The sequence below is a fragment of the Natator depressus genome, chromosome 1 (assembly GCF_965152275.1).
Source record: "Natator depressus isolate rNatDep1 chromosome 1, rNatDep2.hap1, whole genome shotgun sequence".
Lineage (NCBI taxonomy): Eukaryota > Metazoa > Chordata > Testudines > Cheloniidae > Natator > Natator depressus.
Genome location: NC_134234.1, coordinates 151,408,885 through 151,436,021, shown reverse-complemented (window position 1 = coordinate 151,436,021; position 27,137 = coordinate 151,408,885). Strand labels below are relative to the sequence as shown.

General features: G+C 41.6%; 1 protein-coding gene across 4 annotated transcripts in view; it reads right to left on the bottom strand.

The window, feature by feature from the left end:
• Positions 1-27,137, bottom strand: part of USP9X (ubiquitin specific peptidase 9 X-linked) — a 199,062-nt gene that overhangs the window by 59,239 nt on the left and 112,686 nt on the right. For all 4 annotated transcript variants that reach the window (XM_074968997.1, XM_074969018.1, XM_074969028.1 and 1 more), the window contains 9 exons: positions 23,356-23,698; positions 21,081-21,176; positions 19,488-19,699; positions 10,840-11,080; positions 10,008-10,157; positions 9,768-9,888; positions 9,150-9,280; positions 8,574-8,852; positions 2,312-2,437 (listed from right to left, as the gene is read on the bottom strand). In XM_074968997.1, coding sequence (XP_074825098.1) covers positions 2,312-2,437; positions 8,574-8,852; positions 9,150-9,280; positions 9,768-9,888; positions 10,008-10,157; positions 10,840-11,080; positions 19,488-19,699; positions 21,081-21,176; positions 23,356-23,698 — 1,699 coding nt within the window. The remainder of the gene's footprint in view (positions 1-2,311; positions 2,438-8,573; positions 8,853-9,149; positions 9,281-9,767; positions 9,889-10,007; positions 10,158-10,839; positions 11,081-19,487; positions 19,700-21,080; positions 21,177-23,355; positions 23,699-27,137) is intronic.

Here is a 27,137-nt window from a genome sequence, read left to right as displayed (position 1 = left end):
AAGTTAACAGAATGTGTATTTCAAATTAATTACTATAAATACATATTTGGTAAAGGTAAGCGATAAGTTTTCTGTTGCTTTACTCTTAGTAACTTTTAAATAAAGCACTGTATTGATTCATATATATCAAATATTTGGTAGTACAAACACCTAAAACATTACAAAAAATTTAAATACCACAATCGTAACTTCTCCCAGTTTGCAACAAGCTTTCACCGAAATTTCAGGAGTTCATATTCAAGGCAACATTGTTCAGGAAGCATACGTTCCTCTAATAGGGGAAAACTTCCAATATCCTTTGAGGAGGCTGGTATCTAGTCACCTTTTTTCTGTCAACGTATATCTTCCAATACTCAGATTTATTAAACACTGAGAACATAAAAAGCTTAATAAACTGGTTCCATCATGAGCTTTTAATCCTAGATGAACCTACACTACGACTATGGAAATGGCAAGAGCTAGAACAGAAAGTAGGAACTTCACCAGTCTCTCCACCAACTGATTCACCTTGCATCAGAAGCATCTCAGTAAGAACTTTCACACATTAAGAAAACAAAAATAGGTTTGTTAATTTAGAAAAATTAACTGGAGAAAAGTTACATTAAAAACTTGAAGTATGATCATTAACAAATACGTAGATTTTTTTTAATGCCCTTCAACTCTTACTCTGTTCTTCCCTCACAGGCTGCATCCAATGTCTCAAAATTAAATAAAAAACAAGCAAACAAAAACATTCTGCTGAAGAAAAACAAATCATTGGCCACCAAATCATACAAGAAAAATCTTGCAGGATAAACCAGATTACACTTCAGATTTAGCTCTTCAGCAGTTCTCTTCATTTTTGCAAATAGAGACTATATTTTAGCACTGATGCGGTGTAATCTGAGTCTCGTTCCTTTGATCTGTCTTGCTAGTGTTCTGCTTTTAATATTTTTTTTTAAAAAAACTTCATTCACACAGAGCACGTAAAAATCACAATTCACATCCTGTCCTCCCTCCAAGATCTATTTCTTCTATGGAAAAATCTGTGTCTAAAGCAAATGTCTCTACACTGGCAACTTCATATACAAAATTCACGACTGATGCAGCTCCATCAATGGTAGCAATGATGAAAACTAGGGATCCTGTTTTGGTGTCCAGTTCCATCAACCTCTTTCTCAAGCCTGTGTCTTTTTTTACTTGTGGCAGACGCTGTACATTTCATATTGTTAAAATGGTCATGGAGGGTTTCTACACTTTTGGATATCTCAGTAATGTTCTGAGGTAATATGAGGACATTATTTCCTATAAAGGTCCTGAAGTCTAAGTCAGCATTGCGTCCATTTTGGAAGCTGATGCAGCACCAATCATCTGGAAAGGAAGTTGTAATTTTTCCTTTGGCCACCCTTTTACCTGACAGGCCACAATGTATTAAACGCATTACTAAAAATTCTAAATCTAATAACTGAGACAACATGGGTGAAATACTATCTTTTACTAGACCATCTTCTGTTGGTGACAGAGATAAGCTTTCCAGCTTACAGAGTGCTCTTAAGATATTATCTCACCCAACATTGCATATATCTAATAAGGCTAAGTCACACCATTTAGATAGATGACCCATTTGTGAGCAAAGCTGTTCACTTTTCCTCCACCCAGGTGATCCAATTTTCAATTATGTGTAATTTAAACATACATACATACATACATACACACACACACACACACAGTTAATAATCTGAGACCTCAACAGTTGAATTTTTTGTATTAAAAGGCATTTCAGGTCACCTTTAATAAAATATTTAATCTTTCTCTCTCCATTTTTCCTATTACTCTCTAAAAAGCATATTACCAAAGACAAACATAAGAGTAAAAAAGACTATAATATTAGTAACAATATTTTCTTGTTAAAAATATTTCTCTGGTTATTCTTCAAATACATTGATTACCTCAAGAAAAATTATGCTAAGTTTACTTTTAAAATCTGCAACAATACTATACCAACTGAGTTCTGGTCTCACAGTATCAGAACCCATTAATATAGATGTGCAGAACCTTACATAGCTCACTTAGCTAATACCATCTGAACTCCATTACACATATTGGTTTTCCCAAGTAACCACATGAAAAATATGTAAATAATTTTGTAAAGAAATAATTCATTCAATATTTTAAGTGTTAAAAAATAAAAAGTATGCAAAATATCCTACTTGTATTTTGAATTTAAGGAAATCTATCATTTTCCTATATGAAAGGAAATCTAAGAATATGATGAAATAAAATGAAAATCTAGTAAAGAAAACTTAGGTTTCACAGGAAAGAGTATACTAACCTCATCAGATATTTGCTGGGCAAGACGTATTGCTACATTTCGTAGCATGCACTCTGAAGTTGGATTGGGAATGTTCTGTAGGGCAGTTTGCAGCACCACTGCCTGGTCATGGGTAGCCTGGTTTATCTGGAATAAGTTATTTTTATTATTTACATTTAAAAAAAAAGTATTGAAAACCCTAAAGTATGAAACTAGAAATTATCTGATAGGTGTGGGGAGAGGAGACGAGCGGAAGAAGAAGATGTATTATATTTAAATACAATACACATGCAAAAAAAAGACACTCATTTTTGTTATTTCAAATACTAACCAACCTTTCAATACACACATTCATGTATTTGATATTTTGTTGTTAAAACTGGTATTCCAAACTCAAGTTTTGGATAAAGTCCAAATAGCTTCTTAAAACATTACAAAAATGGGCAAATGTAACTGTAAAACTATAAACATACTGGCAAGGAGAATCATAAATAGGTATAGAATACCTGAAACTAGTTTTAATTCTTTTGACATTTGAATAAAATTTTAAACTGACAGTTCCCTCTCCCCCCACATCCAACCCCATCTTTTGAGACAGGAAAGGAACAGGTTTATGGGATGCCATTGGACTGTAAACAGCTGGTGCCCTTAATGGTGTCATTCTTCAGCTAGATGTTGCTCTCCAGAAAGTGTCCAGAAAAGTACACCTTAATTAATTTTCTTTTAAAAATATAAATTCGCTGTTTGGACATTATTAGAACTGACGTAAAACTTGAGTCAGAAGTATAAGAGAATGGTCTTTAGTAGTTCTCTGAATTTTCTTTACTGTTTTCCAATGCCTGGGTCCATGCTTTTAACATGTGACTTTGGAAAAACTTCCTCAGAAGTTTTCGATCCTCTTAGCTTTTAGTAGAGGTTCTTCACAAACACATTCCAGTTGATTGGACCTAGTGTACACCCTCCAATGCCCCAAAGTAAATTTGTTTCTGCATAAGAATTTAACAGTCAAAAAACAAAAATAAACATTCCACAGAATGGTAAAAACAACAAACAGATGTAGCTTCTCAAGCTCTGAAAGGTGGTAGGTGCAAAAGTGAGAATCCAGACAGACATAATCAAGGAACAAGCATTACAAGTACATAATTTTCTTTTCTAGATTTTTGCTAAGGCTAGAAAACTTGAATGGTATTTCTAAAAGAAAAATGTTATAAAAACTGCAGCAACTAGAAGCAGTGTCTATAGTGAACAACAACATAACATACTTTAAAAACATGAATAAGAAAATTTGGGGGGAGGGGAGAGGAGAGGACTTTTATCTAGACAAAGAAATCTCCAGAAGAAACCCAAATACATCAAAAGTGAACATTAAGGCAAAAGTATTCAAAAGGTGGGCATCCCAAACACAAAATTATAAAAGATGGGAGTCTGGGCACCCCTCACAGGGAGATAGGAAAAGTAGCACAGAAAACCTGGATTTTTCTCTTGATACTAAATCTAACAATGATTTGTAAAATGCATGGAGAAAACACAATGTGACTGTTTTAGAAATCTCCTATAGAAAGAGACAGTAAAACTGCACTGGAGACTGCCTTGTGACCACTAAGTTCTGATATGGTACGAGGAAAACTGCCGTGGTCATGAGACTCCCTCTATTGTATGGTCCCTGCTGGCTCTAGCAACTCCTTTCCACTACATTTACAGCATCCTGGATCATGTCCTGGAACATGAAGATATTGACTAACTACACACTAACAGTGGCATGGACTGATCCTTGGATCCCTTCCAATGTGGTGTTTCTGATCAGCCAAGAGTCAGGTGTTGAGGAGACTAGCAGGTCTGCATGTCTCAGGAATAGTTGTGGAACCAGGAGCTTTGGTACAGAGGTCAGCATTGCTGGCAGCAAAGGAGTGCGAGTTGTAGCCACCAGTGCTGAGGGTTTTGAGCTGTGTGGCGTAGGTACTGCAGGTGGCACCACTGCATTGCTTGGTGCAGAGGTTCTTTTCAGCTCAATGGGTATAGAGGTGGAAGGTTTCACTTTGCTTTGTGAGCCTCGGTTTGAGGTCGCCCACATAGGGTCTTTCACTTTCTGGGAACTCTCAGTACCTGTCCTGGTATCTGTCAGACATAGTATGATCATACTGCATACATTTAGAACTAATGAGTTGTTTGTCCCAGACAAGCATAGGGAAGACGCCCTTCAAACCCCATAAAGACTAGCTAACAGAGTCGAGCAAAGAGAAACATTAAAAAATTCTTCCAAAGAACTGTTCCATACCAAGAGACAGAGCCTTGAAACACTACTGATACTGTGTGTTGGAAGGCTGAAGCTTCAAAATGTGTAGGGTGTTCTGCACTAAAGCAGTACAGATGTACGTACCAGAGACCCAAAGGCAAATGGCACAGTGCCAAAGGATTGAAGCCCCCCACCCCCAAACAGTGTTAAACACCAAAAGTGAAGAGCCCGATAAAGGTATCGCCCAAGCCCCCGCAACCCATGTTTCCAATACGCTAGTTAAAGTAGCCCAAGTGAATGCATGAAAAACACATGAATTACTTTAAAAAGAACTTCAAAGACTAAAGGGAAAGAACAATTACTTACCTTACAATAATTGTGGTTCTTTGAAACCACATAGATTTCACTTTTGGTGTGCATGCGCCCCATGAATGGGAGAGCAGATTTTTCTCGCCAGCAGCATCTGTTGGGGCAGCACCTATACCTGACATCATAAAGGGGAGAGTGGGCCAACCACATCTCTGTTCCTTTACCAACAATATACCCCAGAGGAGTAGGACTACACAGAAGCAGGGAAGGAGGATGGGTCATAGAACCCATGTGGACAACACATTTTGAAGAACAGTTACTGTAAACATTCTTTCTTAAAGTAATTGTCCATTTGGATTACACTGTTGGTACATGTAAGTGTCAGTAAAGTAACAGCATCAGCATCCGCCTCTCATGAGCACTCGTCTCTGGCTGATATGTGCCTACAATCACTCAGTTTTTTTCCCCACGGGGCAGCACCCACCTCTCACAGGCACTCCCTTTCCGGTCAGGTGAGAGCCTGCTTTTCTTTCAGTTCTTACAACGGGGTGGCACCCGCCTCTTGCAAGCGTCTCCCGGCTGATGGCTATTTGACAGGTCTTCAGCAACTCAGCCCTCTGGTCAAGTCTCTCACACTGTCCCCCCTTCCGAGGAATACAGTCTCTAGTTCTTTCTCACGGTCCTGGTATGGGGCCGTAGCACCAAGGATTCCTCCCCAGAGACACTGCCTTTTTTAACAGACCAACAGGGCTTGGTACCCTCAGTTGGTATCCTTTTGGCAGCCCTTGCCTGGGCTCAATCTTCAGCCAAATTAGGAAGGCCCATCACAGTACCCTTGCCTGGTCTGGCTAAGTTCTGGGCTCAGTCTCCTGGGCTCAGCCTGCCTGCACTGACCTGCCTAAGATCCTGCTGCTCTTCCAGCCAGCCAGGCACCCAGTCCTCCTGCTTCAAGATCGAGGCAGCAACTGACTGATCTGCCTCTGCTGCTCCTTTTTACAGGGCCCTTCTAGCCCCTCGCTGTCAGCTCCAGCAGCCCCTCTGGTTGCTTCTCTTCAGCCACTCTAGACCACCTGGAGGACTTCTCCTCTGCTCTTTTCTGGGGCAGGGTGAGGCACAGGTGCGTGGCTTCCAGCAGGGGACCTCTGGACCTAGTCTACGCTGTCGCAGTGCACAAGCAGATATACATTTGTTTGGAGACTGGAAATAGGAGTCCTACTTAAACAATGACTGCAAGACAATCACACCAAAGTAGGCATTCTATCTGGAAGCCACCGTCAAAGAACATGTCTTGTAAAGGTGTGGATCAAGCACCTCATAGCTGCCCTACAGATTTCAGAAATAGGAAAATTCTTCAAACGGGCAGCAAAGGTTGCCCAAGCTCTACTACAACTACGTAGATCTAACCTGACTAACTACTAACATGTCCTTATACAGCTGAAGACTAAGATAAATTCAGAGAGGATACTGCCTGACACACCTCTCTCTGCAAAGGCCATAAAGTTTAGGTATGTTCCTGAAGGCTTTTTGACCTGTAAACCTAAGAAAACAGTGCCCTTACTTCATCAACTGTGACACGTTCAGCTTCCCATGAGGGGGAGTCAGGCTTGAAGAAAAAATGGGATATGAATAAACTGGTTCACACAATTCTTAAAACAGGAATTTGGAAGGAGTCCTGAGAGTAACCCTGTCTTAAAACATTATGCTCCTGCATTCATAGATTATAAGGTCAAAAAGGACCATTGTATTCATCTAGCCTGAACTCCTGCATAACAGAACATAGAACTGCCCCAAAATACTTCCTGTTTGAACTACAGCATATATTTATTTTAGAAAAACATCTAATCTTGATTCAAAAATTGTCAGTGGTGGAGAATCTACCACAACCTTAGTAAGTTGTTCCAATGGTTAATAACTGTCACTGTTAAAAATTCTCACCTTATTTCCAGTCTAAATTTGCCTAATTTCAACTTCCAGTCAGAGGATCCTGTTATACCTTTGTCTCCTAGACTGAAAAACCCATCATCAAATATTTGTTCTTCATTCTCATGGCTCTTTCCTGAACTCTCCAAACTAACATCCTTCTTGAATTGTGAACACCAGAACCAGATACAGCATTCCAGCAGTGGTGACACCAGTGACAAATTCAGATGTAATTTTACTGGCTCTGAATATAAGATATGACCTCTGTTTGCAAAACCATGTCAGGTAGAACAGGTAGCGTGACTGAAGGATGAGTTGACAGGTTCACCAGATCCAAGTACCAGAATTGTCTGGGCTAAGCTGTGGCTACCATGGTCAGAGAAGGAACCTAGGTCTCAAAGCCCAAGCTTCAGTCCAAATTGCAACTTCAAAGCACTGTTTATACAGTTAATTTTAGAGCACCAGTGTCACTCCCGCTGACCCAAGTCTGTTGACTTGGACTGGGAGGCGCTCTCCTGCTCAGTCCAAAATGCTGTGTAGACATACCCTTACAGTCCACTAGTGTCTGTGTGCTGTCTCAATTTGCCGGCGCATTTTGCAAGCCTGGAAGATGCGGAACCACTGGAAGATGGTCTGATTTGATGACAAATGCTCCACCCCAGACACAAATGGCTTCTTTGTAGAGCAGAGATGATTGTACTCCTCCCTATCTTGACATAATGTATGGCTGTGGTGTTGTCCATTATCACTTGGATAACGAGTAGAAATGCTGTGCATGAAGATGTATGGCTCTGAGCTCCACAACATAACATGAAGTTGAGCTTCCTGGGGTGACCCAATGCCCTTGTGTCTGAAAGTGGCAAAGATGAACTCCCCAGCTGTATGCAGCACATAACCAGTGTCTTAGTAGGCAGCAATGCAGCAAAAGGTACTTCACACATGAAGTGGGTTCCTCCACCAACCTAACAGGAGGACTGGAAGGGACCTCCAGGATTACTGAGCCTTATCTCCTGCTACTGCAGGCAACCCAGTCATATAATCCCAGCTATAGAGGCAAGGATCCTTGTACCAGATGTATCCCCTTATATATATATATATACACACACATATACATACATACACACACACACACACACACACACTTATTTGCCAAAAAAACCCCACCCTATTATCTACATTAGTTATATTAACTACTATTAACCAGCCTAACAAGACATCACGATGTGCAGAGTAAGCAGAGACTGGGGTTCAGTCCTGCTGTCAAGGGTGGTAAAAAGGAACTGAGAGGTGGTAAACCCACTGGGCCCTTTATGCCCTCTGGTGGGGTGTGTGATGGACATAAGGGTGCAGGTGCAGCCCCATCAGGCACATCTTGCCAGAAGAATCTGATCTTACATGCACAGGATGCATATGCACCAAGAGTGAAATTCACTTGGACAGTCATTGGAACTCACAAATACACATAAATGAAGGATCACAGCAGCAAATACCTAGTGAGACAAGCTGGAACAGTATTGGAAGAGCTGTTCTTCCAGGAATTCTGTTACTTTCCAGAGTCAGAAAGGAACTGAACTTGCAACAATGGAGGTGCTAGGAATTGGTGAGGCAGAACCTTTTACTATCTCAGACATTTAAAAATGATTATTATTAGTTCCTTATTAATCATACAGTTGAAATATACATCCAACACAGAAAAATAAGTAAAAGTGGTATTATTATAGGAAGGCATCTTTGTAGACCTGAATGTAAATTACTGCATATTAGTGTTTCTATAAAAGACTGACTTTTTTTTTAAAAACCTCAAAAAGAAATGTACATTACCGGTGAGACTGGACTTGTGCCCTCTACAACTGGCTGACAAGCTTCTGCCACAGCTCGAACATGGCCAAAGCCAATTGCTGTTAGCAACAATTTGGCTATTTTTAGAGCATTAAGGTAGGCTCCCCTTCTAGTTTCCATATCTGCGTTTGGCAGGAAATTATTTCTAGTCAACATGCTCAATACAAGAGGCAAACCACCACTTTTTAAGAAGTTATATTGGAAGTCACTGGCATCTTCCCCCAGAGGTGCACTGGCAGGCATTAACAAGGCATAGACTACCTGCAAGAAGGAAATAAAACATTAGCGAACGCACATGATACACTTTTTCTAAACACATACACCAAAAAATGGAAGTACACAGAAGTACATTTTATACAATGATTTAATATTTCTCCCCACTCACACCTCCCACACTTTGCTGCTTTGATAGGTATTTTGCATCTTTTTAGTTTTACACCAGAATTTGATCCTGTTCTTCAACTCCACCATAGAAAATGTAACCTTAATGCCAAAAAGAGTTTTAAAATATAATAAAAAAAGTTTGGGTTTTTATTTTTAAAGAAAAACATTACAAACCTCTGTTAGATATAGCACTTGTGAGGCAGAAGGGCCAAAGAAAAGAGAGTCAAGGGATGGACTAAGGCTGCTTTCACCAAGTTTTGCATGGTCTAAGCAAATAGCTCTTAGTTTCTCTACTGTAGTGTTATCTGCAATAAAAACACAACCTCTAAACATTACTGCCATAGTTACCTAAAAACAAGTCACTGAAATCGACAATTAATAATTAATACCCATCAATTTGAGAAACTTCAAAGGACATCAGATAAGAAAAGATGCAGGAATTGTAACTGACATACAAATTCAGATTCTTCAGAGTTTACCGTGTTATATTTATTACCAAAAGCACTCAGAAACTCCTCCTATACAGTAGTAAGTGTTGCAAAATAGTTTCAATTTTAACACCTTTCCCCATTTTCAAAGATAAACAGGCACTGACAGCTAAAACACTCTTCTTAAAATATTTAACTTTCTATTATGGACAAGATATAGCAATACAGGAAATAAATGAATGAACAATCATGACTACCATACACTAAATTAGTAGGAGGAAGGATTTCATGATAAATATTCCACTTCCAGAAAATGGATGAGATATAACCTCAAAATATAAAGAGATTAAAATTATATTCTGACCTGGTGGCATAAGTTTCATAAGGACACGTGCTCCATCTCTAAGAGGCGGCATATTTAGGCTACTGCCTAAGTCTGCAACTTGCCAAAGAAATGAGATGTATCTAGGATGCAGTGACATGATCTAAAACAAAAAGAAAAAAACTTGTCATGCTTTTTCAGCAACTAGAACAATTTGTGCTAATATTTACAATGTGTCATTTTTTAATTGCGTAAGATTTTTGGACCAATACATATACTTACCACTCCAGGCAAACAGCTTTCAACTTCTGGGTTTGGACCATCACTATAGTGATTGCCATGGTTGCCCGGAGAACCAGTTGAAGAGTCAGAAGAACTATCAGGGCTTGAAGGCATATTGGAACTTATTTGCGTAAGCTTGGCTGTAATTAGCTGAAAAATAAATTTGTAGAAGATTGATATATTTTAATAAGTATCAGATATGAAAACTATAAACTTTAGAACATCTTATACTAGTAGCTACTAACATAACATTTCACTAAGTTGGAATGGATCATTTGAAAAAGTATGCAATATTGCAGTAATAGTGTTTGTCCCACGATATTAGAGACACAATATCTGTTGGGTCTTCCATTGGTGAGAGAGAAAAGCGTTCAAGCTTACACAGAGCTATTCTTCAGGTCTGGGAAATGTACTCAAGACTCTCACAGCTAAAAATACAACATGGAACACATTGTTTAGCGTAAGTAGCAACACATTTCAAGGGACCACTCAAGGTTAAGTGGCCTGTTAATACCTTTCCAGTCATTGGTGTGCGGGAAGCTGGGGGGCTTTGGGGGAACAGTGGGTTATAGATTGTTGTAATAATCCATAATTACATTATGGCTTACAATAATAATTATAAGAAGTCTTAATTCTTGAGTACTTTCCCCAAATCTGAAGAAGAGCTCCGTGGAAGCTCGAAAACTTGTCTCTCTTAACAACAGAAGTTGGTCCAATTAAAGATATTACTTGCTCCTCACATTTCTAATAATGATATTCCTGCTCTCATTTCCCACCAATAATTATAGAAATGGAGTAATATTAACTAATTGACTAAAGTAATAGCACTCACCGTTTTATCTTTGAGATTTAATTGTCCAATTAACTTCCTATCATCTGCGGGATCTATCAGCTCACCACCAATGAACAGTTCTACTTTTGTATGTGCACTGTTGGCTTTAATACGATTCAGAATACAACGCCGTACAGAACCAATTGTGTCATTGGTGTGAGACCAAATATCCAAGTCTTCTACCTGCCGACCTTGGTTTGGAAAACGAACCACCAGCGTGATATGCTTACCACGAAAAGCTCTGCAAAACAAATGGAGAGCACATGCTAAATAAAGTCACTGCTGCTGGCATAAAACAAGTACAACAAAAGTGGTTATTTTTCTTGCAGTCATTTGTAGTGCAACTATTACAGAATGATTTTCTATAAGTCTGTTGGAATGTGCAAGCATATGACTATTTTGCGCATGCACAGCTGCATTAAATTGAACATTTGTGAAGCCACAAGTCAGAGTGGAAAGTGCACACCCACAAACTTACTGAAAAATCAGTTTTACACTTGCGTTCTGAACATAAGTAAAAGTAATTATGTAGTTCAAATTTTGGGTCTCTTCACGGTTTGCAATTCTCTGTTCAAATCTTGGAAATGAAATTTCAGTCCTATTGGCTTATTCGGTTCAGTTTAGCACTTATTTTATTCTTTTTGCAGCATAAAAGTCAACATGAATTTGCCTTGTTTAATTCGTTGTTGTAATTACTGAATGCTATTAGTATATTAACTAACTTTTGCTCCCACTTCTGGAGCAGCACTTCAAACATATAGCAAGGTCATGAGGTTTTAAAATTTCTTGGCAGCAATGGTGAATTAAAAAAAGATTTAGTAAACTCAGAACATTCTCACCAGAGAATTAAGACGGATTTTCATAGTGAGTAATCTTTAGGAACCTCAATTTACCCTTTACTTGTTTCTCAGAATTTCTTGCCTCATTTGTTAATTATTTAAGTAAATCTGGAATGGTTAGTTAGTCTTCCCTCCTACTTTGCTCTGCTTGTGACAATCATTTCTACAGAAACAGACTGAAGTAACCAACACAAGACTACTGAATATATGACAGAACTAGGAAAACTAGGACTTGTGAAAACCTTTTACCCAAGCACAAATGTCTAAAATAATATCAAAGTGGACATGGAAAATGGCTGGTCATATAGAATCATAGAAGTGGAAGGGACCTCGAGAGGTCTTCTAGTCCAGTCCCTTGCACTCAAGGCAGGACTAAGTAATATCTAGACCAGTGGTCCCCAAACTTTTTCCATCACTCCTCCACCCTTACCCATAAAGGAACCTATCTGCACTCACACCAGAAATCATGGTCGGAAGCCATGGCTAATGCTGCAGTCAGAAGCCGTAACCGGAGCTGCAGTCAGGCCAGGGAGCAGGACTGCAGCTGGAAGCTGAGGAGCGTCATGCCCAGGGCCCAAGCTACAGTTGTGGCTTGGGCCAGAGCTGGGGGAAGAATGGGGCTGAGTGGCGCTCCCTCTCCCACCCCTTGGGGGCTGGCCTAGGCCCTGCCACACTCCCCCAAATGTTCCTCTGTGCCCCTCTAGGGGTGTGTGCCCCACAGTTTGGGGACCGCTGATCTCGGCCACCCCGACAGGTGTTAGTCTAACCTGCTCTTTAAAAAAAAAAAAATCTCCAATGATGCAGATTCCACAACCTCCCTAGGCAATTTATGCCAGTGCTTAACTACCCTGACGGTTCAGTAGTTCTTCCTAATGTAATTTAAGCCCATTGCTTCTTGTCCTATCCTCAAAGGTTAAAGAGAACAATCTTCCCTCATAGGTCATGTTTTCTAGACCTTTAGTAATTTTTGTTTCTCTTCTCTGGACTTTCTCCTATTTGTCCATATCTTTCCTGAAATGTGGCATCCAGAACTGGACACAACACTCCAGTTGAGGCCTAATCAGCGTGGAGTAGAGCGAAAGAATTACTTCTTGTGTCTTCCTTATGACACTCCTGATAATACATTGCAGAAAAATGCTTTTTTTGCAAAAGTGTTACAACGTTGACTCATATTTAGCTTGTGATCCACTATGACCCCCAGATCCCTTTCTGCAGCACTCCTTCCTAGGCAATCATTTCCAATTTTGTATTAGTGCAACCGATTGTTCCTTCCTAACTGAAGTACTTTGCCTTTGTCCTTACTGAATTTCATCTTTTCTTCAGACCATTTCTACAGTTTGTCCAGATCATTTTGAATTTTAATCCTATCCTCCAAAGTACTTTCAGCCTCTCCCAGCTTGGTATTGTCCACAAACTTTGTAAGTGTACTCTCTCTGCCATTAAATCATTGAAGACATTGAACAGAACTGGACCCAGAACTGATCCCTGCTGGACCCCACCTGATATGTCTTTTCATTAATTAGTCTGTGTATTTGTTTTATTTGTTGTTTTTACTTTTGCTCCAGTATAAAAAATTCACTTTAAGGTAATCCAAAACGTGGAATGCAAGTATTTTACAGTATCCCAGTAAACATCTCTTGAGGTATAAGAAGGCACTGACAGCACTAACCACAGTGCTTATTGCAGAAATAGTGGTCATGTCAAGCAGAGGACCGGCTTTCCTCTACAAACTGCATAAAGGATCTGAAGTGGAGGTTACTTACTGTAACGGGAGGTTCTTTGAGATGTGTGGTCCCTACCCGTATTCCGCACGTGGTACGCATGAGCGCCATGCACCTGAATCCAGAGATTTGGCCCACACATCCTCTTGCTCCCACGAGAGGGTATAAGAAGCAGTGTAGGTTGATGCCCTCTCAGTTCCTCCTCTTACCACAAATCTAATCAGATCTACAGCATAGGGGATGGAGGACGTGTAATGGAATACTGATAGGGACCACACATCTCAAAGAACTCCTGTTGAAGTAACCTCCACTATTTCTTTGAGTGCTGGTCCCTATGTGTATTCCACACATGGGAGAGTCACAAGCAATTATCAGATCACAAGTGGGTGTGAGGAAGCCTGCAACGAAGATGCATGCAGCTCCGCAGCAGAGGCTTAGATTAGCACATGTCTAGCAAATGTGTCTATGGAGCTCTAGGTGGCTGCTCTGCATGTTGCCCACCGGGACCTCCTGCAGGGATGCTACCCTGCTGGCCTGCACTCTTGTGGAATGGGCTGTTACAGTGACAGAAGGTGGGATGCGAGCCCGCATTTCTTAATTCTATAGCATTTCTTAATTCAGCCATAAACACACTTAGCAATTCTTTAAGAAGATACTGACCACAGGATCTCTCCGTTACCGCAACAAACTATCTTGGAGATTTTCTGATGGAATTGTTCCTTTACAGGTAAAAGGCAAGGACACTCCTGATGTCGAGGGAGTGAAGTCTTCTCTTCAGGACAAGCGTGGCATTTCACAAAAAGGACAGGTAAGTGAATACGCTGGTTAAGGTGGAATCTGGAAACAACCTTGGGGAGAAATTTAGGGTGAAGGAACACTTTGTCCCTGTGAAACATCGGGGGTGGGGGGGAAGGGGGAGGAGTGTCCACCATAATGGCTCCCAGTTCACTGATCTTCCTGGCTGAAGTAATGGCCACTAGAAATGCCATTTCCATGGATAGACAAGACATGGAACATGTCGCTAAGGGTTCAAATGGAGGTCTAATAAGCTTTGACATCACGAGGTTCAGAACCTATAGCGGTGTGGGTTTAGTGCTTGGTGGAGAAGCACTGATGAAGCCCTTCATGAACCGTGTCGTAGTTGGCTGGGTAAAGATAGACTGTTGGGGAGAAGAAGCTACTAATGACTGCTAGGTTGATCTGTAATGAGCTGATCAAAAGAACAGATTTTTTTTTTAAAAAAAGAGACAAGAGGTAATCCAGAATGATCAGGATGACGCTTAAAGGGACTGGGAGAGACTGATTGTGCTGCACCCAGGTTGACAAGTGTTTCCATTTAGCCAGGTAACAGGATCTGGTCTATTCTTTCCTAACTCTGGGTAAGTATAGCCTGGACTGCGGCCGAATAAGAGCGATCTACTTTTGACACCCATCCAAACACCAGGCTGTGAAGTGGAGACAACCCTGGTAGGAGTGTCTGACCCTTCCCTTGTCCTGCATCAGGAATTCTGGGAAGGGGTGGATCTTGATTGGAGACACTGAAGCTTTGGGAACCAAAATTGCTTGGGCCAGTAGAGCACTAGGAAAATGACACTGGCCCTGTTGTAATGTATCTTTCTCAGCACTTATGGAAACAGGAGGATGGGAGGAAAGTCTCATCCACGAAACCGCTCGTCCATGACAGTAGAAGCATGTCACCTTGGGAGTCACGACCTATGGCTCCTTTGAAATAACATAGGGGTAGTTTCTTGTTTGTTACACAGAAAGGTCCCATAGAGATGTGCCCCAAAGCATGAAGATGTCTGTCAGGCAGAGTCACAGACTTCCCACTTTTGGTCTGCTGGGAAATGCCTGGGGTAAAGTTGCCTGCTAAGGAGTTGTGGATACCAGAGAAGTATGCTGCCTGGATGGTGGTGATGTGCCTGATGCACAAGCTCCAAAGCCTGACTACCTCCAGACAAAGTGAGAGAGATCTCACTTCTCCTAGTTTGTTTATGTAGACCACAGTGGTGATATTGTCCGACACTACTGGGATGTGGACGGAGCGAATGAGTGGAAGGAAGGCCTTACACGCAAGGCGAACTGCCCGCTGCTCCAGGATGTTGATATGTAGTCTGGCCTCCTGCCTTGTCTACATGACTTGTGCAGCGTAGTCAGAAGGCGCCACACCAGAAGGGATCACATCTGTTACAATAGTGGCACTAGGAGCGAGGGGGGACAGTCATCCTGGAGTTGATGCGGTCTTTGTTGGGTGAGTAGACCAAACTGAGCTAGGCCTACAGGAAACACAGATGAAGCCTGGCAAAGGATGTTACATAAGTACACACTGCCATACAATCTAGCAGCAATAGGCACATCCACACTATAGTCCTTGTTCTGCGGAAAATCAAAGAAATTAGGTTGTGCATCATCTGAAACCTTTCTGCAGAGCATGGCTCTTACGTAAACAGAGCCCAGCACTGCCCCGATAAAGTTTGTCCGGGGGGGGGGGGGGAGGGGATGGAGGAGAAGGGGGAGAGATAAAATAGACTTTTCTCTGTTCACGCAAACCCTCAGGGCTGTGAAGCTTTGAATGAGGTACTGAATAGCCAACCTGACCTCCTGTCAAGAGCGACCTACAAGGAGCTAGCTGTCAAGATATGGAAAAACTCTGTGGCCCTGACTTCTCATCTGGGCCACCACCACAGAGAAAACTTTTGTAAACTCTCTGGGCGCTGTTGCTAGTCCAAAAGGTGAGGACCTGGTATTGGAAGTACACCTGGCCCATGATAAACTATAAGAACCTCCTGTGGGGGGTGTATGAATGTCTATATGAAAATATGCATCCTTCAAAGAGCCACAAACCACATCCCTCCTTGGAGAGGGCATTATTGATGCCAACATGACCATCCTGAATTTCATCTTCTGAAGGAAGATTGGGAGTTGCCAAAGATCCCGAATGGGTCTCCATCCCCAGTCTTTTTTGGGGACTAAAAAATAAAACCCTCTTCCTTGATACTGAGAATCTATTCCCCCTCAGTGTAACAGGGACTCCGCTTCTTGTGGAAGAATTGCCTCATGAGAGTGGTCCATGAAGGGCAATGGGGAAGGGAAGGAGATGAACTCTATGGACTATCCCTGATGTATAATCTCCAAGACCCAACCATCAATAACAATTAACTCCCAGATGGAGGGAAACAGAATGAGATGGTCTCCAAAGGTGACAGAAGGAGAGGCAGGTGGCATCAGAGAAGGCGAGCAGGTCTTGACTAAAATGTCAAAAATTGTTCCTAAACAGACTGAGAATGGGTCACGGTCATGGTAATTGGCAATGCGGAATTGCAAGCCCAGAGAGAAGATCTTTCTCTCCAGAAAGTCCAATTTCTTGGAGCCCTTTTCTGATGGCGTGGTCCTTCAGTATTGAGACCTGTTACAGGCTACTAAGGAACGTACCACCAGGGAGTTGGGAGCAAAGTAGGAGAACAGGAATTCAGCTCCCTTTGCTGGAACAAAACAGGGTTTCTGAGCCGTCTTATGTGTGGGTGTGAAGAACACTGGGGTGTCCAGACCAATTTTGCCAATTCCAATAAGACCTTGTTAACTGGATGCAGAACATCCAACGGTCAGTGGTGTGGGTCCTGGACTTCCTCCAGAGATATCTGGACATCACTAGCCATTCTTCAGAGTACGTGCTGGTATTGCCTGTCGTAGTTTGGTGGGGATGAGAAAGGAGAGACTGCCTCATTGGGGGAAGAAGAGGAGATTCCTGTCATCATCTGTGGTTCCGGTTCAACACCGTCATCCTCCTCATGCACCAATAGAACCAGTTGGCGCAAGGGAGAAGAGTAGAAAGACTCCTGTGTGGGTCCCAGACATCCATACAGAGATCCTATGGTCCCCAATAGGGCCAGAAAGAGGAGTTTGATTGCAGGCCCATAGCATATGGAACCATCGGTCCCTAGGGAGGTCATGTTCATACGGGTAGTGACCATAAGTCCTGCATCGCCTGTCTGGGTTTGGTTCTCACTGTGGAGGTGAAGGAGAGACCGGTTCACTGGATTTGTCCGAACCCAAAAACTGCTCCTGCTGTAATGACAAAGCCGTCAGAACCAGGGCAATCCTGCCTGATGGTTGTAAGCGGGATGGTTCCTGGGATGCCGAAGTAATATCTTCTTCTGGTGTGGTAATGTCCCTCAAGAGCACTGATCCAGAGGAGACTGCGGGTACTAGAGAAATACATCCTCCGGTGCTGTATAGATCTCTGTGCACCCTGGCACATGGGGAGTTCTGATGGCTGGCACTGATAGTACCAGTGCATCCCTATTTCTAATTCCCTATTGGGTGGACGTGTCGATAGCACAGAGTCTGGAGCTGCATTTGTGGACTGGATCAGTGGATGAATGGCCATTGTGCTTCAGTACCAGAATCACGGACAGAAAAAAAGGGTTACTCAGTTTCTTGTAACTGTTGTTGTTCGAGATGTGTTGTTCATGTCAATTCCAATCAGGGGTGTGCACGTCACGTGCACGCCACCCGGAAGATTTTTCCCTTAGCAATGTCTGTACAGCTGACCTGGCGCCCCCTGGAGTTGCCCCTTCATGGCGCTCAATAGGACCCTGCCGACCCACCACCCCCTTAGTTCCTTCTTACCACTGGTGACGGCTAGCTGGAACAAACTGCTGCTCTTGCTTTGCAGGCACATTTGGGCAGTGTCCACTCTTCGTGTTTATAACTTCTAGTTTTAGTTAGTTAATAGTCCCAAGGGTTCAGGCTCTGTGAGGACTGTGGAATGTTAATGCCTCAGAGCGACCCACACTCTTCCTGTCTGCGGTGCCTGGGGGAGAGCCACCAGAAGGAGAAGAGCAGAATTTGCAAAGGGTTCCGCCCTAGGACCTTGAAGGACAGAGGTCAAAGATCCTTCTTCCTACACACCTCAATGGGCTTCGGGAAGGAGTCTCTCTCTTATGGACAGTCTTTGACCCCATGAGAATGTCCCTTATTCTCATGGGAAGCCCTTGTGGAAGAGTCTTTGGGCGGAGACACCCACAGCTCTGCTCCTACTCGGAGGGGTGGGCACTGCTTGTTTGGTGAGGCCAATGGGTGTGTGTGTGGGGGGGGGGGGGGGAGAGTCTTACTGACCCAGATAGGAGAGAGGCTTCCTTGCCTTTTCCATTAAGCGTTTTCTAAGGTGAAGCTCATGACCTTTGCAAGTTGTTAGTGGAAATGAGCAACAAATACTGCCAAAATAAGAGAGTCTGACCCAGACAGCAGAGATAGCATTGGTGTTCGTTGCTGATGGAAAAGGGTCTAGGACAGGAGATGCAGTTTTTGAAGCCCAGGAGTCTGGGCATAGTCCCCAGTCCAGAGAAACAAACTATACTAACTACACTAAGCTAAAGAACTACTTACAATCTTATCTACAGTTTTTCTGAAAGGCTGAAACAAGAGATGACACTGAATTCTGACTCAGACCATGTGGTAGTAAGAAGTGAAAGAGGACATCAACTCACTTCTTATACCCTCGTTCGGGAGCACTTCTTATACCCTCGTTCGGGAGCATGAGAAGATCTACTGCGCATATACAGGCCAATGAACGCTGCTTGTTAAAATCTCCGGACTCAAGCACATGGTGTGCATGAGTATCATGTGAGAAATACACACAGGGACCAGCACTTGAAACAAGAATGCCTTTTTCTTCAACACTAAAAAATGAATATTTTTGAAATAAAAGGAAATATAGCAAAAAAAATACTTTAATGACAGTGTGTGTCAACTACAGGACCAAGTGCCAGAAATTCAGATTCAATTCTAGTTCTGTTAATCAATTAGCTCCTATCTGTATGTGGATGCTTACCTACCTCACAAAGGAATTGTGAAAGAGTTATTTAGAATGCCCAATAAGTTCATTACATTAATGTAAAGGTGTTTTTGAAGGAAATTAAATGTTATTTGTTCAATAGCAGTTTGTAATATTCACTTAGGATAACTGCTACAGGATCTCTTTTATACACTGGTTAAGGAAGTTAAATTAATTTTGAAACAAACATTTTCCACTGTTAAGATCACTTTAATGAAAATGAATCACAGTAGTTCTGAGTTCTTCACAAACCTTGACATAGGAAGAATTGTTCTCTCTTCATGGTAATCACTGTCACATTCATTTATATACTCCCTTAAAACAGTCAATACTCGCACCATTCGTATTGCTTCTTGCCTTGCACAATTAATACTGTCTTTATCTCCATCCAAAACACACAGTGTATCATAGGAGGCCTTCAAACGATCAAAGCAGGATTGAATGAAATCTTCATGGATAACTACCTAATGTAACGTACAAGAGAAATTGGGACAATTACAAAATATTACATAGCCACCTTTCAGCTGCAGAATCAAACAAACGTGCTATAAAATCTTAACTGAAAACCAAATCTTTACTCAAGACTATTCACAACTTTGGTTTTCTCCACACTAACATTACAGTTGATAATCTAATGCAGTGTACTTTTTTTTTTTTTTTTTTTTTGAAATACCAGTGCTAACTCTACAACTTGTGTGTATAGTACAAACCTTGCCCCTCAACCCACCAACTTGAACCAAATAGCTGCAATGTAAGCAAAGTGCAGCTCTGTGCAGGATACTAAGTTGGACTGCTCTCTCATTTAGTTGCTGCTCACCACAGACTAGAATATGGAATATTTACATATCCAACTGGGAGGTAGTACCTATATCTTTAGACTGTATTTTGCAGACTGCTGGTTTTGAGGACTAAAAAAAATGTGTCCTTAATGGAACAACAAAGGAAAGTGGAGTGTAGCAAGGAGTTGTGGGTTAAAAAATACAACTAACTTTAGATGCAAGAAACTGGTTGGAGGTGATCTGAAGGGCACAAAAGTCCTCGAAGTTTTAGGATTATGTTTTCAAATGTTTATACTTAAAACTACTGAATTCAAGAAAGGCACAGAAGGTTTCCGTTACTGCACTGCCCTCCCTGGTGCCATGGCTGCAATATGCATGAGCAAGCTGGTAACAACACTGCCCACTAGTACTATCTTGATAACAACAAAGGAAACTTCAGAAATCCCAACAGTTTATCCTTTCCATGATCTATCTAGAAACTTGCAAGTCTCTCTCACTTTCTAATGAAACACACTAATAGGCAAATCTGAATCTTGAGAGAAAGGATTTGATTCTCCAGAGCTCAGTTAAGATTGCTCATTTTTGAGAGCTTTGCAATGCTCTCTTATGTGAGACGTGAAATGCATTCAAGGGTCATATTAGCCACCATTGACATGACCTAGCCCCAGCCAGCGAACACACTGGACAAAATATCACATACCTCAAATCCCAGCAGAATGCAAAACTAAATATTTGGCACGAGCCACTGTTTTGCTAATGGAAATACAGACATAACTAACAAGTGCATTAAACTTTGAGATTTCTCAAAAGCCAGTAATTTTAATCTTTAAACACTGTTAGTAGATCACTAAATCTCTGCAAACAGCTAAAAGGAACGAAAGGGTAGGTTCACAAACATGCCGTACATACTAAAATCTGTACATGGGCAAGAGTGCATTGTCCAAGAGGGCGTTCCATGGATGGAAACTGTCGTATTTTCAAAACTTTAAGCTATCAAAATATCACAATTGTTAAATTTTACGATAATCTTTATTCAATATTACATTCCACTCAATTTTTTTTTTACCTGATTAACTTGTAACCTTGGACCAAGATTAGTATAGATCTCTTTAAGCAGATCTATTGCTCTGCTGGCAATGTCATCATTTCCCTGAATCACAACCTAAAGCAATAAAAAAGTATGAATGCATTTTAACTCTTTTTGGTCTCCAGTTTAAAAAACAAAAGGACTACACATGAACATATCCTCATAACAATGGATAAAATATTTCTTCTTGTTCATCAGAACAAAAAAGTAACTAGAGTATATAATCAAAATACAATCATTGTAAATTATCTGTCTAATTTCAGAGTAGCAGCCATGTTAGTCTGTATTTGCAAAAAGAAAAAGGAGTACTTGTGGCACCTTAGAGACTAACCAATTTATCTGAGCATAAGCTTTCATGATGAAAGCTTATGCTCAAATAAATTGGTTAGTCTCTAAGGTGCCACAAGTACTCCTTTTCTATCTGTCTAATGTGACCCTAATCAAGATTAAGATTCAATCAAATTAACTGCTTTAAAAGAATTCATCCGTGTCTGCAAAAAACAGATCATGCTTTGTCAACTGACAGAATGGCACACAAAATTTTCTCCATGCTATGTTTCTAGTGCCACTAGTTTTAAAGAATATGCATTCTTGTTGTATCATTACCAAGTTTGAGGCCCAGAAAAACATTTAGTTAGCTACAATTAAATCTTAACCTTCCAATGATCTAAATGTACCAGTACTTACAAGTTTTGTGTTTATGTTAGTTAGGAATTCTGGGCAATTAAGAGAAGTTAATTTTTTAATTCAACAATTTAATATCATTAAAGACCTCTCTCAACTCAAGATAATCTGTGTCACCATTTAAGATGAGATTTAAAATTTACTTCAGAACCTAGAAAAAGGAGTGTTGTACCTAATTTGAATATTAGGAAACTTACTGCTAGCCACTGGCCTGAACTGAAGCTGAAAAGCTGTCATAAATTGGTCCCACTAAGTAGCAAGATAGTAGCTCCAGGCAGAAGGGCAGATCCAAGGAAGTTACTGTCCACAACTGACAGCTCGGAAGAGCACCCCATTGCTTTTTCACTGGGCATATCCCAAATGTTTGGATTACACTCTAAGTCAGGGATCGGCGACCTTTGGCACATGGCCCATCAGGGAAATCCGCTGGCGGGCCGGGCCGGTTTGTTTACCTGAAGCATCCGTAGCTTTGGCCGATCGCAGATCCCACTGGCCATGGTTCGCCGTTCTAGATCAATGGGGGCTGCAAGAAGAGGTGGCCAGCACATCCCTCGGCCCATGCCGCTTCCTGCAGCCCCCATTGGCCTGGAACCAGCAAACCGCAGCCAGTGGGAGCTGTGATCGGCCGAACCTGGGGATGCTGCAGGTAAACAAACCGGCCCAGCACGCCAGCAGATTTCCCTGACGGGCCGCGTGCCAAAGGTTGCCAATCCCTGCTCTAGGTACTTCAAGTGCTTTACAAAATGAAACATTAATGCTGATGCTGTAGCACAGCCATTATACACTAGATATCAAAGGTATTTCAGAAATGGAATGCTGAAAGTTGGAGTTGATAACGCCAGTGTCCTCTATTTAATAACTATCATGGGATCATCAGCTGCCACCTAGAAACCACCAACCTTGAACAAAAAAGGATGTCTAATCTTTCATCCAAAAGACTGCATCCATAACTCTGCAGTAGTGAGCATAAGCTCCATATTTAGTAAAAGGACTAAAACAATGATCACCTTGTTCAGAGATGAGAGCGCAATACCTGTTTGTTACTTACACAATACTGCAACTAATTACATGAGCCAGTTTCTCAGATGCTCAAAATAAAGTTCAGTTCCATTTCCTGTTAACTGGAAAGATAAATCTTTTCCCGTAACCCCGAGATGTTACTGGCCATTAGCGGAAATGGTGATTTCATAAGTAAAATCACTGGTGAGTGAGAGCATAAGGTAAATGAACAATGCACGTCAAAGGTATTTAAAAATTAAACAAATGGGATTGGTTTTTGGTACAAACAAAACATTAATTTCACATGCACAGACATTACAAATACACTCAATTTTTTAATTCCCTTTTTTCTTTGTCTGTCATATTCTGAGTTCAAGATTCAGCCCTGAGAAATAATTAACTTAGGAGTATGAAGGGAAAACAGAACCACCAATTTTCATGCAGTTAGTTTGAAAAACACTTAAATTACAAAAACGTAAGTCTACACAGATTTAGTTACAGTCTTAAATAATTTTGTTTTTAACAAAAACATAGCAGTAAGCCATTTGCATGTTTCCTCTTCTGTACTTACCCTCCAAAGGTAGTCTAATCCTATTAATTCCAAGTCATCCATCATATAAGCTCGTCTTTTCGCTACTAGCTTCCCTTCTCGACAGTTCACAGCTTTGAAGAAACGTTCAAAACATTTCATTCCATTTTCTGTTAATAGGGAAGGATCCAACTGAAGCACATTATTTTCAAAGAAGTCTTTATTAATGTCAGGGTCTAAATCTGGTTCATCGCCCATTAGTTTGGAATACCACTTAAAACAGGCTTCACGATCACAAAGATAGACTGCATTTTCGGCTAAACACTTCCATATTTGCTTCGCTTGAGGGGCGCAGAGCCACAGCTGACCATCCTTCAATAAAAATCTTGAGCAAAACAAAAACAAATTAACAACACTGACATCTTAACATTTTAGAGACACTAAAATTACAGTAAACATATGTTATAGGCCTGAGTCTGAAAACTTTTACTCATATGATCAGCCCTCATTCACATGAGTGGTCCCATTGTCTTCATCAAACTCAAAGTTTGCAGAATCAGGCCCCAGAATTCTAACTATGTACGGAAACTAGATTAGACAAAAATATGTATTACCTATAAAGTACTGAACATGCTTTTTTCGCTCCAAAGACATTTAACTAAGGTCGTTACTATACAAATGATAACTTGAATTTTCATGTCATGCTTCTTTCCATATTAAGCAAAACTATATTTAAGCAACCAAATTACTGGATTATCTAAACATTCTTAGCCCTCTTAATTCTGAGGATGCAACACAGTGAAATGAAAAATTACATCTAACAATGGATTGAGTTATCGATATTAGATTGGAGGTAGGAAGTTAGAGAGTCTGAAATCTGTAGTGAAATTCTAGTGTACTTCATTCACAGTTCAGAACATAAGACAGAATTACTCTTCATGCATCTTTTAATTCCAAGAAAGGTCTTGGAGAAGTTTGTAACTTTACAGTTATCTTTCACACAGATATACTTAATAATTCTTGTAAGAACATTTCAAGAAAATATACAATAGATTTTACTCTTCAAGAATCAGTTATATATGGATCAAAGTAATATACTCTGACTGTATGTGAAAGAAATAGAGGACTAGAGAGTAACAAAATCGTTCATACCAATCATAAACCTTATGTTTATAGTATATTATGACATGCAATTATAAATTTGGCAATATTATTCCATTATATACATACCAAAATCATTGCCAAATTTCAAGAAAAATATAGTTTAACTATTAGAATATGATAGAATGATAATTGTTTAAAGATTGGTGGCCACGAGTTAGTCCCCACTATTTGGTAAAGTAACCATTTAATAAGAGATTACTTACCTATAACTGGAAGTTTTCTGAGACGAGTGGTCCCTCTCTGTATTCCAGTGAGGGTGGGTTTATGGAGCCGGAGAATTTGAAAATAGTCATGTCTGTTCGTTTGCGCACACGCCCTTGCTTTGCCTCATGGTTTTGTCAGAGGCAATAAAGAGTAAGGTGGACCGACCGTGTCTCCAGTTCCTTCTCCACGACAAATCAAATAGATCCGCAGAGGGGAAGGAGAGCGAGAAGTGGAATATAGATAGGGACCACACATCTCAAAGAACCTCCAGTTACAGGTAAGTAACGGCCTCTTCAAGTGATGGTCCCTATTATATTCCACTGAGGGTGATTAACAAGCAGTACTTAATTTGGAGAAGGGTGCAAGAACAAGGATCGAATGGCTGAACTAAGGACAGCCACACTGAATGAAACATCCATTGCAGAGTCCTGCACCAAGCTGTAATGTGCAGTGAAAGTATGTACCAAACACATGGCTGCCCTACATACGTCTGGAAGTAGCACATTGTGGAGGATGGCCATAGTCAATGCCTTGGCACTTCTAGAATGGGCTCTCACCCCAAGGGGTGCAGGCAGTTACTACAACTGACAGAACGTAATGCACCCCAAAATCCTCTGTGTGGAGACTGCTGGTCCCTTAATCCTCTCAGCTATAGCTATAGGGAGTCTAGGGGACTTCCTGATTGGTCTCGTCTTCTGCAGGTAGAAGCTCATGGCCCTACGGACACTGAGGGAGTGACAATGCTGCTCTTCCACTGAGGTGTGAGGCTTTGGAAAGAAAGCAGGTAAGCATATGGGTTGATTGACATGAAACCAGGATACGACCTTCGCTAGAAACTTGAGGTGCAGGGACAGGAAGATTTTGCCCTTATGGAACGTGGCGAAGGGGGGGGGGGAGGTCCTGCCATCATAGCTCCAAGTTCACCTACCCTTCTGGCCAAACTAATAGCCATTAGGAAGGCATTTGCATGGAAAAGGAGGGACAGAGCATGAAGCTAATGGCTCAAAGAACAGTTTCATTAATGCAGCTAGAACGAGGTTGAGGTCCAACTGGGAGGCGATAGGTTGTATGGGTGGTAAAGTCCTCAGCAGATCTTTTCAAAACCTGAGGGTCAACAGATGTGTAAATATGAAATATCCTTCCACGGGAGGGTGAAAGGCGCTGATAGCTGCTAAATGGACCCTGAGAGAATTGAGGGCGAGTCCTGACATCTTCAAGGACAGCAGGTAGTCCAAAAGGGAAATGTCCACTTCCTCCAGGGAAAGCCCATTCTGCTGGGCACAGGAGGTGAAGTGTTTCCACTTGACCTGGGGAAGGTGTAGCTGGTCTGGTCTGACCAGTGGAGGATGAGAACATCACCTTGAGAGTGGATGACACCACCTCCCCTTTGAGCAGTATGTGCGGTATTTATTATTGACATGGGAAGCAAAAGGGTCTCTGATCGGAGTCCCCCATTGGCTGAAGATGTCATTTACTATGGAGTTGTGAAGCTCCCACTTGTGATCAGCAATGAATCTTCAGCTAAGTCTGCAATCACATTTTGAGTCCCTGGAAGATAGGCTGCCGACAACAGGATCTTGTGGGCAATGCACCAATCCCATAGTTGACCACTTCCCTGCACAGAGCAGTCAACTTCGTGCCCCCTTGTTTGTTGATGTAATAAACAATGGTGGTGCTGATAAGAACATGATGGGAGCGAATTGAAGGTAGAAATGCTTGACACACTTGTACTGCCCAGAGTTCAAGAATGTTGATGTGCATCCTGGTATCCCAAGGGCTCCACGTCCCTGTGTGCTCCCCATCCTGTGAGGGATGTGCCTGATAATTGGTCTGTCCAGGGAGGATGGGAGAAAGGGGATCCCTGTACAGACCTGCTGTGCGTCTATCCACCACTGGAAGGAAGAGAGCACTGTGCGGGGGACTGTCAGCATAAGGTCCATAGCCTGTCGCGTAGGTAAGTAGACTCTCTGAGGCCACATCTGTAGACTGCAAAGGAAGCGATGTACATGCAGGCTGCCATGAGGCCAAGAAGGGATAAGCAAGTTCTGAATGGGACAGATGGACTGTTGACTACCTGGACAACGAGTGCCTGCAGAGTATGGAATCTGTCCCTTGGTAGGTAAGATCAAGCTGTGACCAAGTTGATGGAGGCCCTTACGAAGTCTAAGGACTGTGTGGGAATTACAGTTGATTTTTCCATGGTGATGCTGACTCCCAAGGATGAAAGGAGTCTGAGCAACATGGAAGCTGAGATTCGAGCTTCGTCTGTGTATCATGCTGCTAGCAGCCAATCGTCAAGATAGGGGAAAGTAAGGACTCCTGAGCATCGGAGAGGGTTGCTATGACAGAGAACTTTGGTGAAGACCCAGGGAGCAGGGGTGAGTCCAAAAGGAAGGACCCTGCACTGAAAATGCTAAAGCCCACCATGAACCTCAGGAATCTTCTGTGGGCTGGAT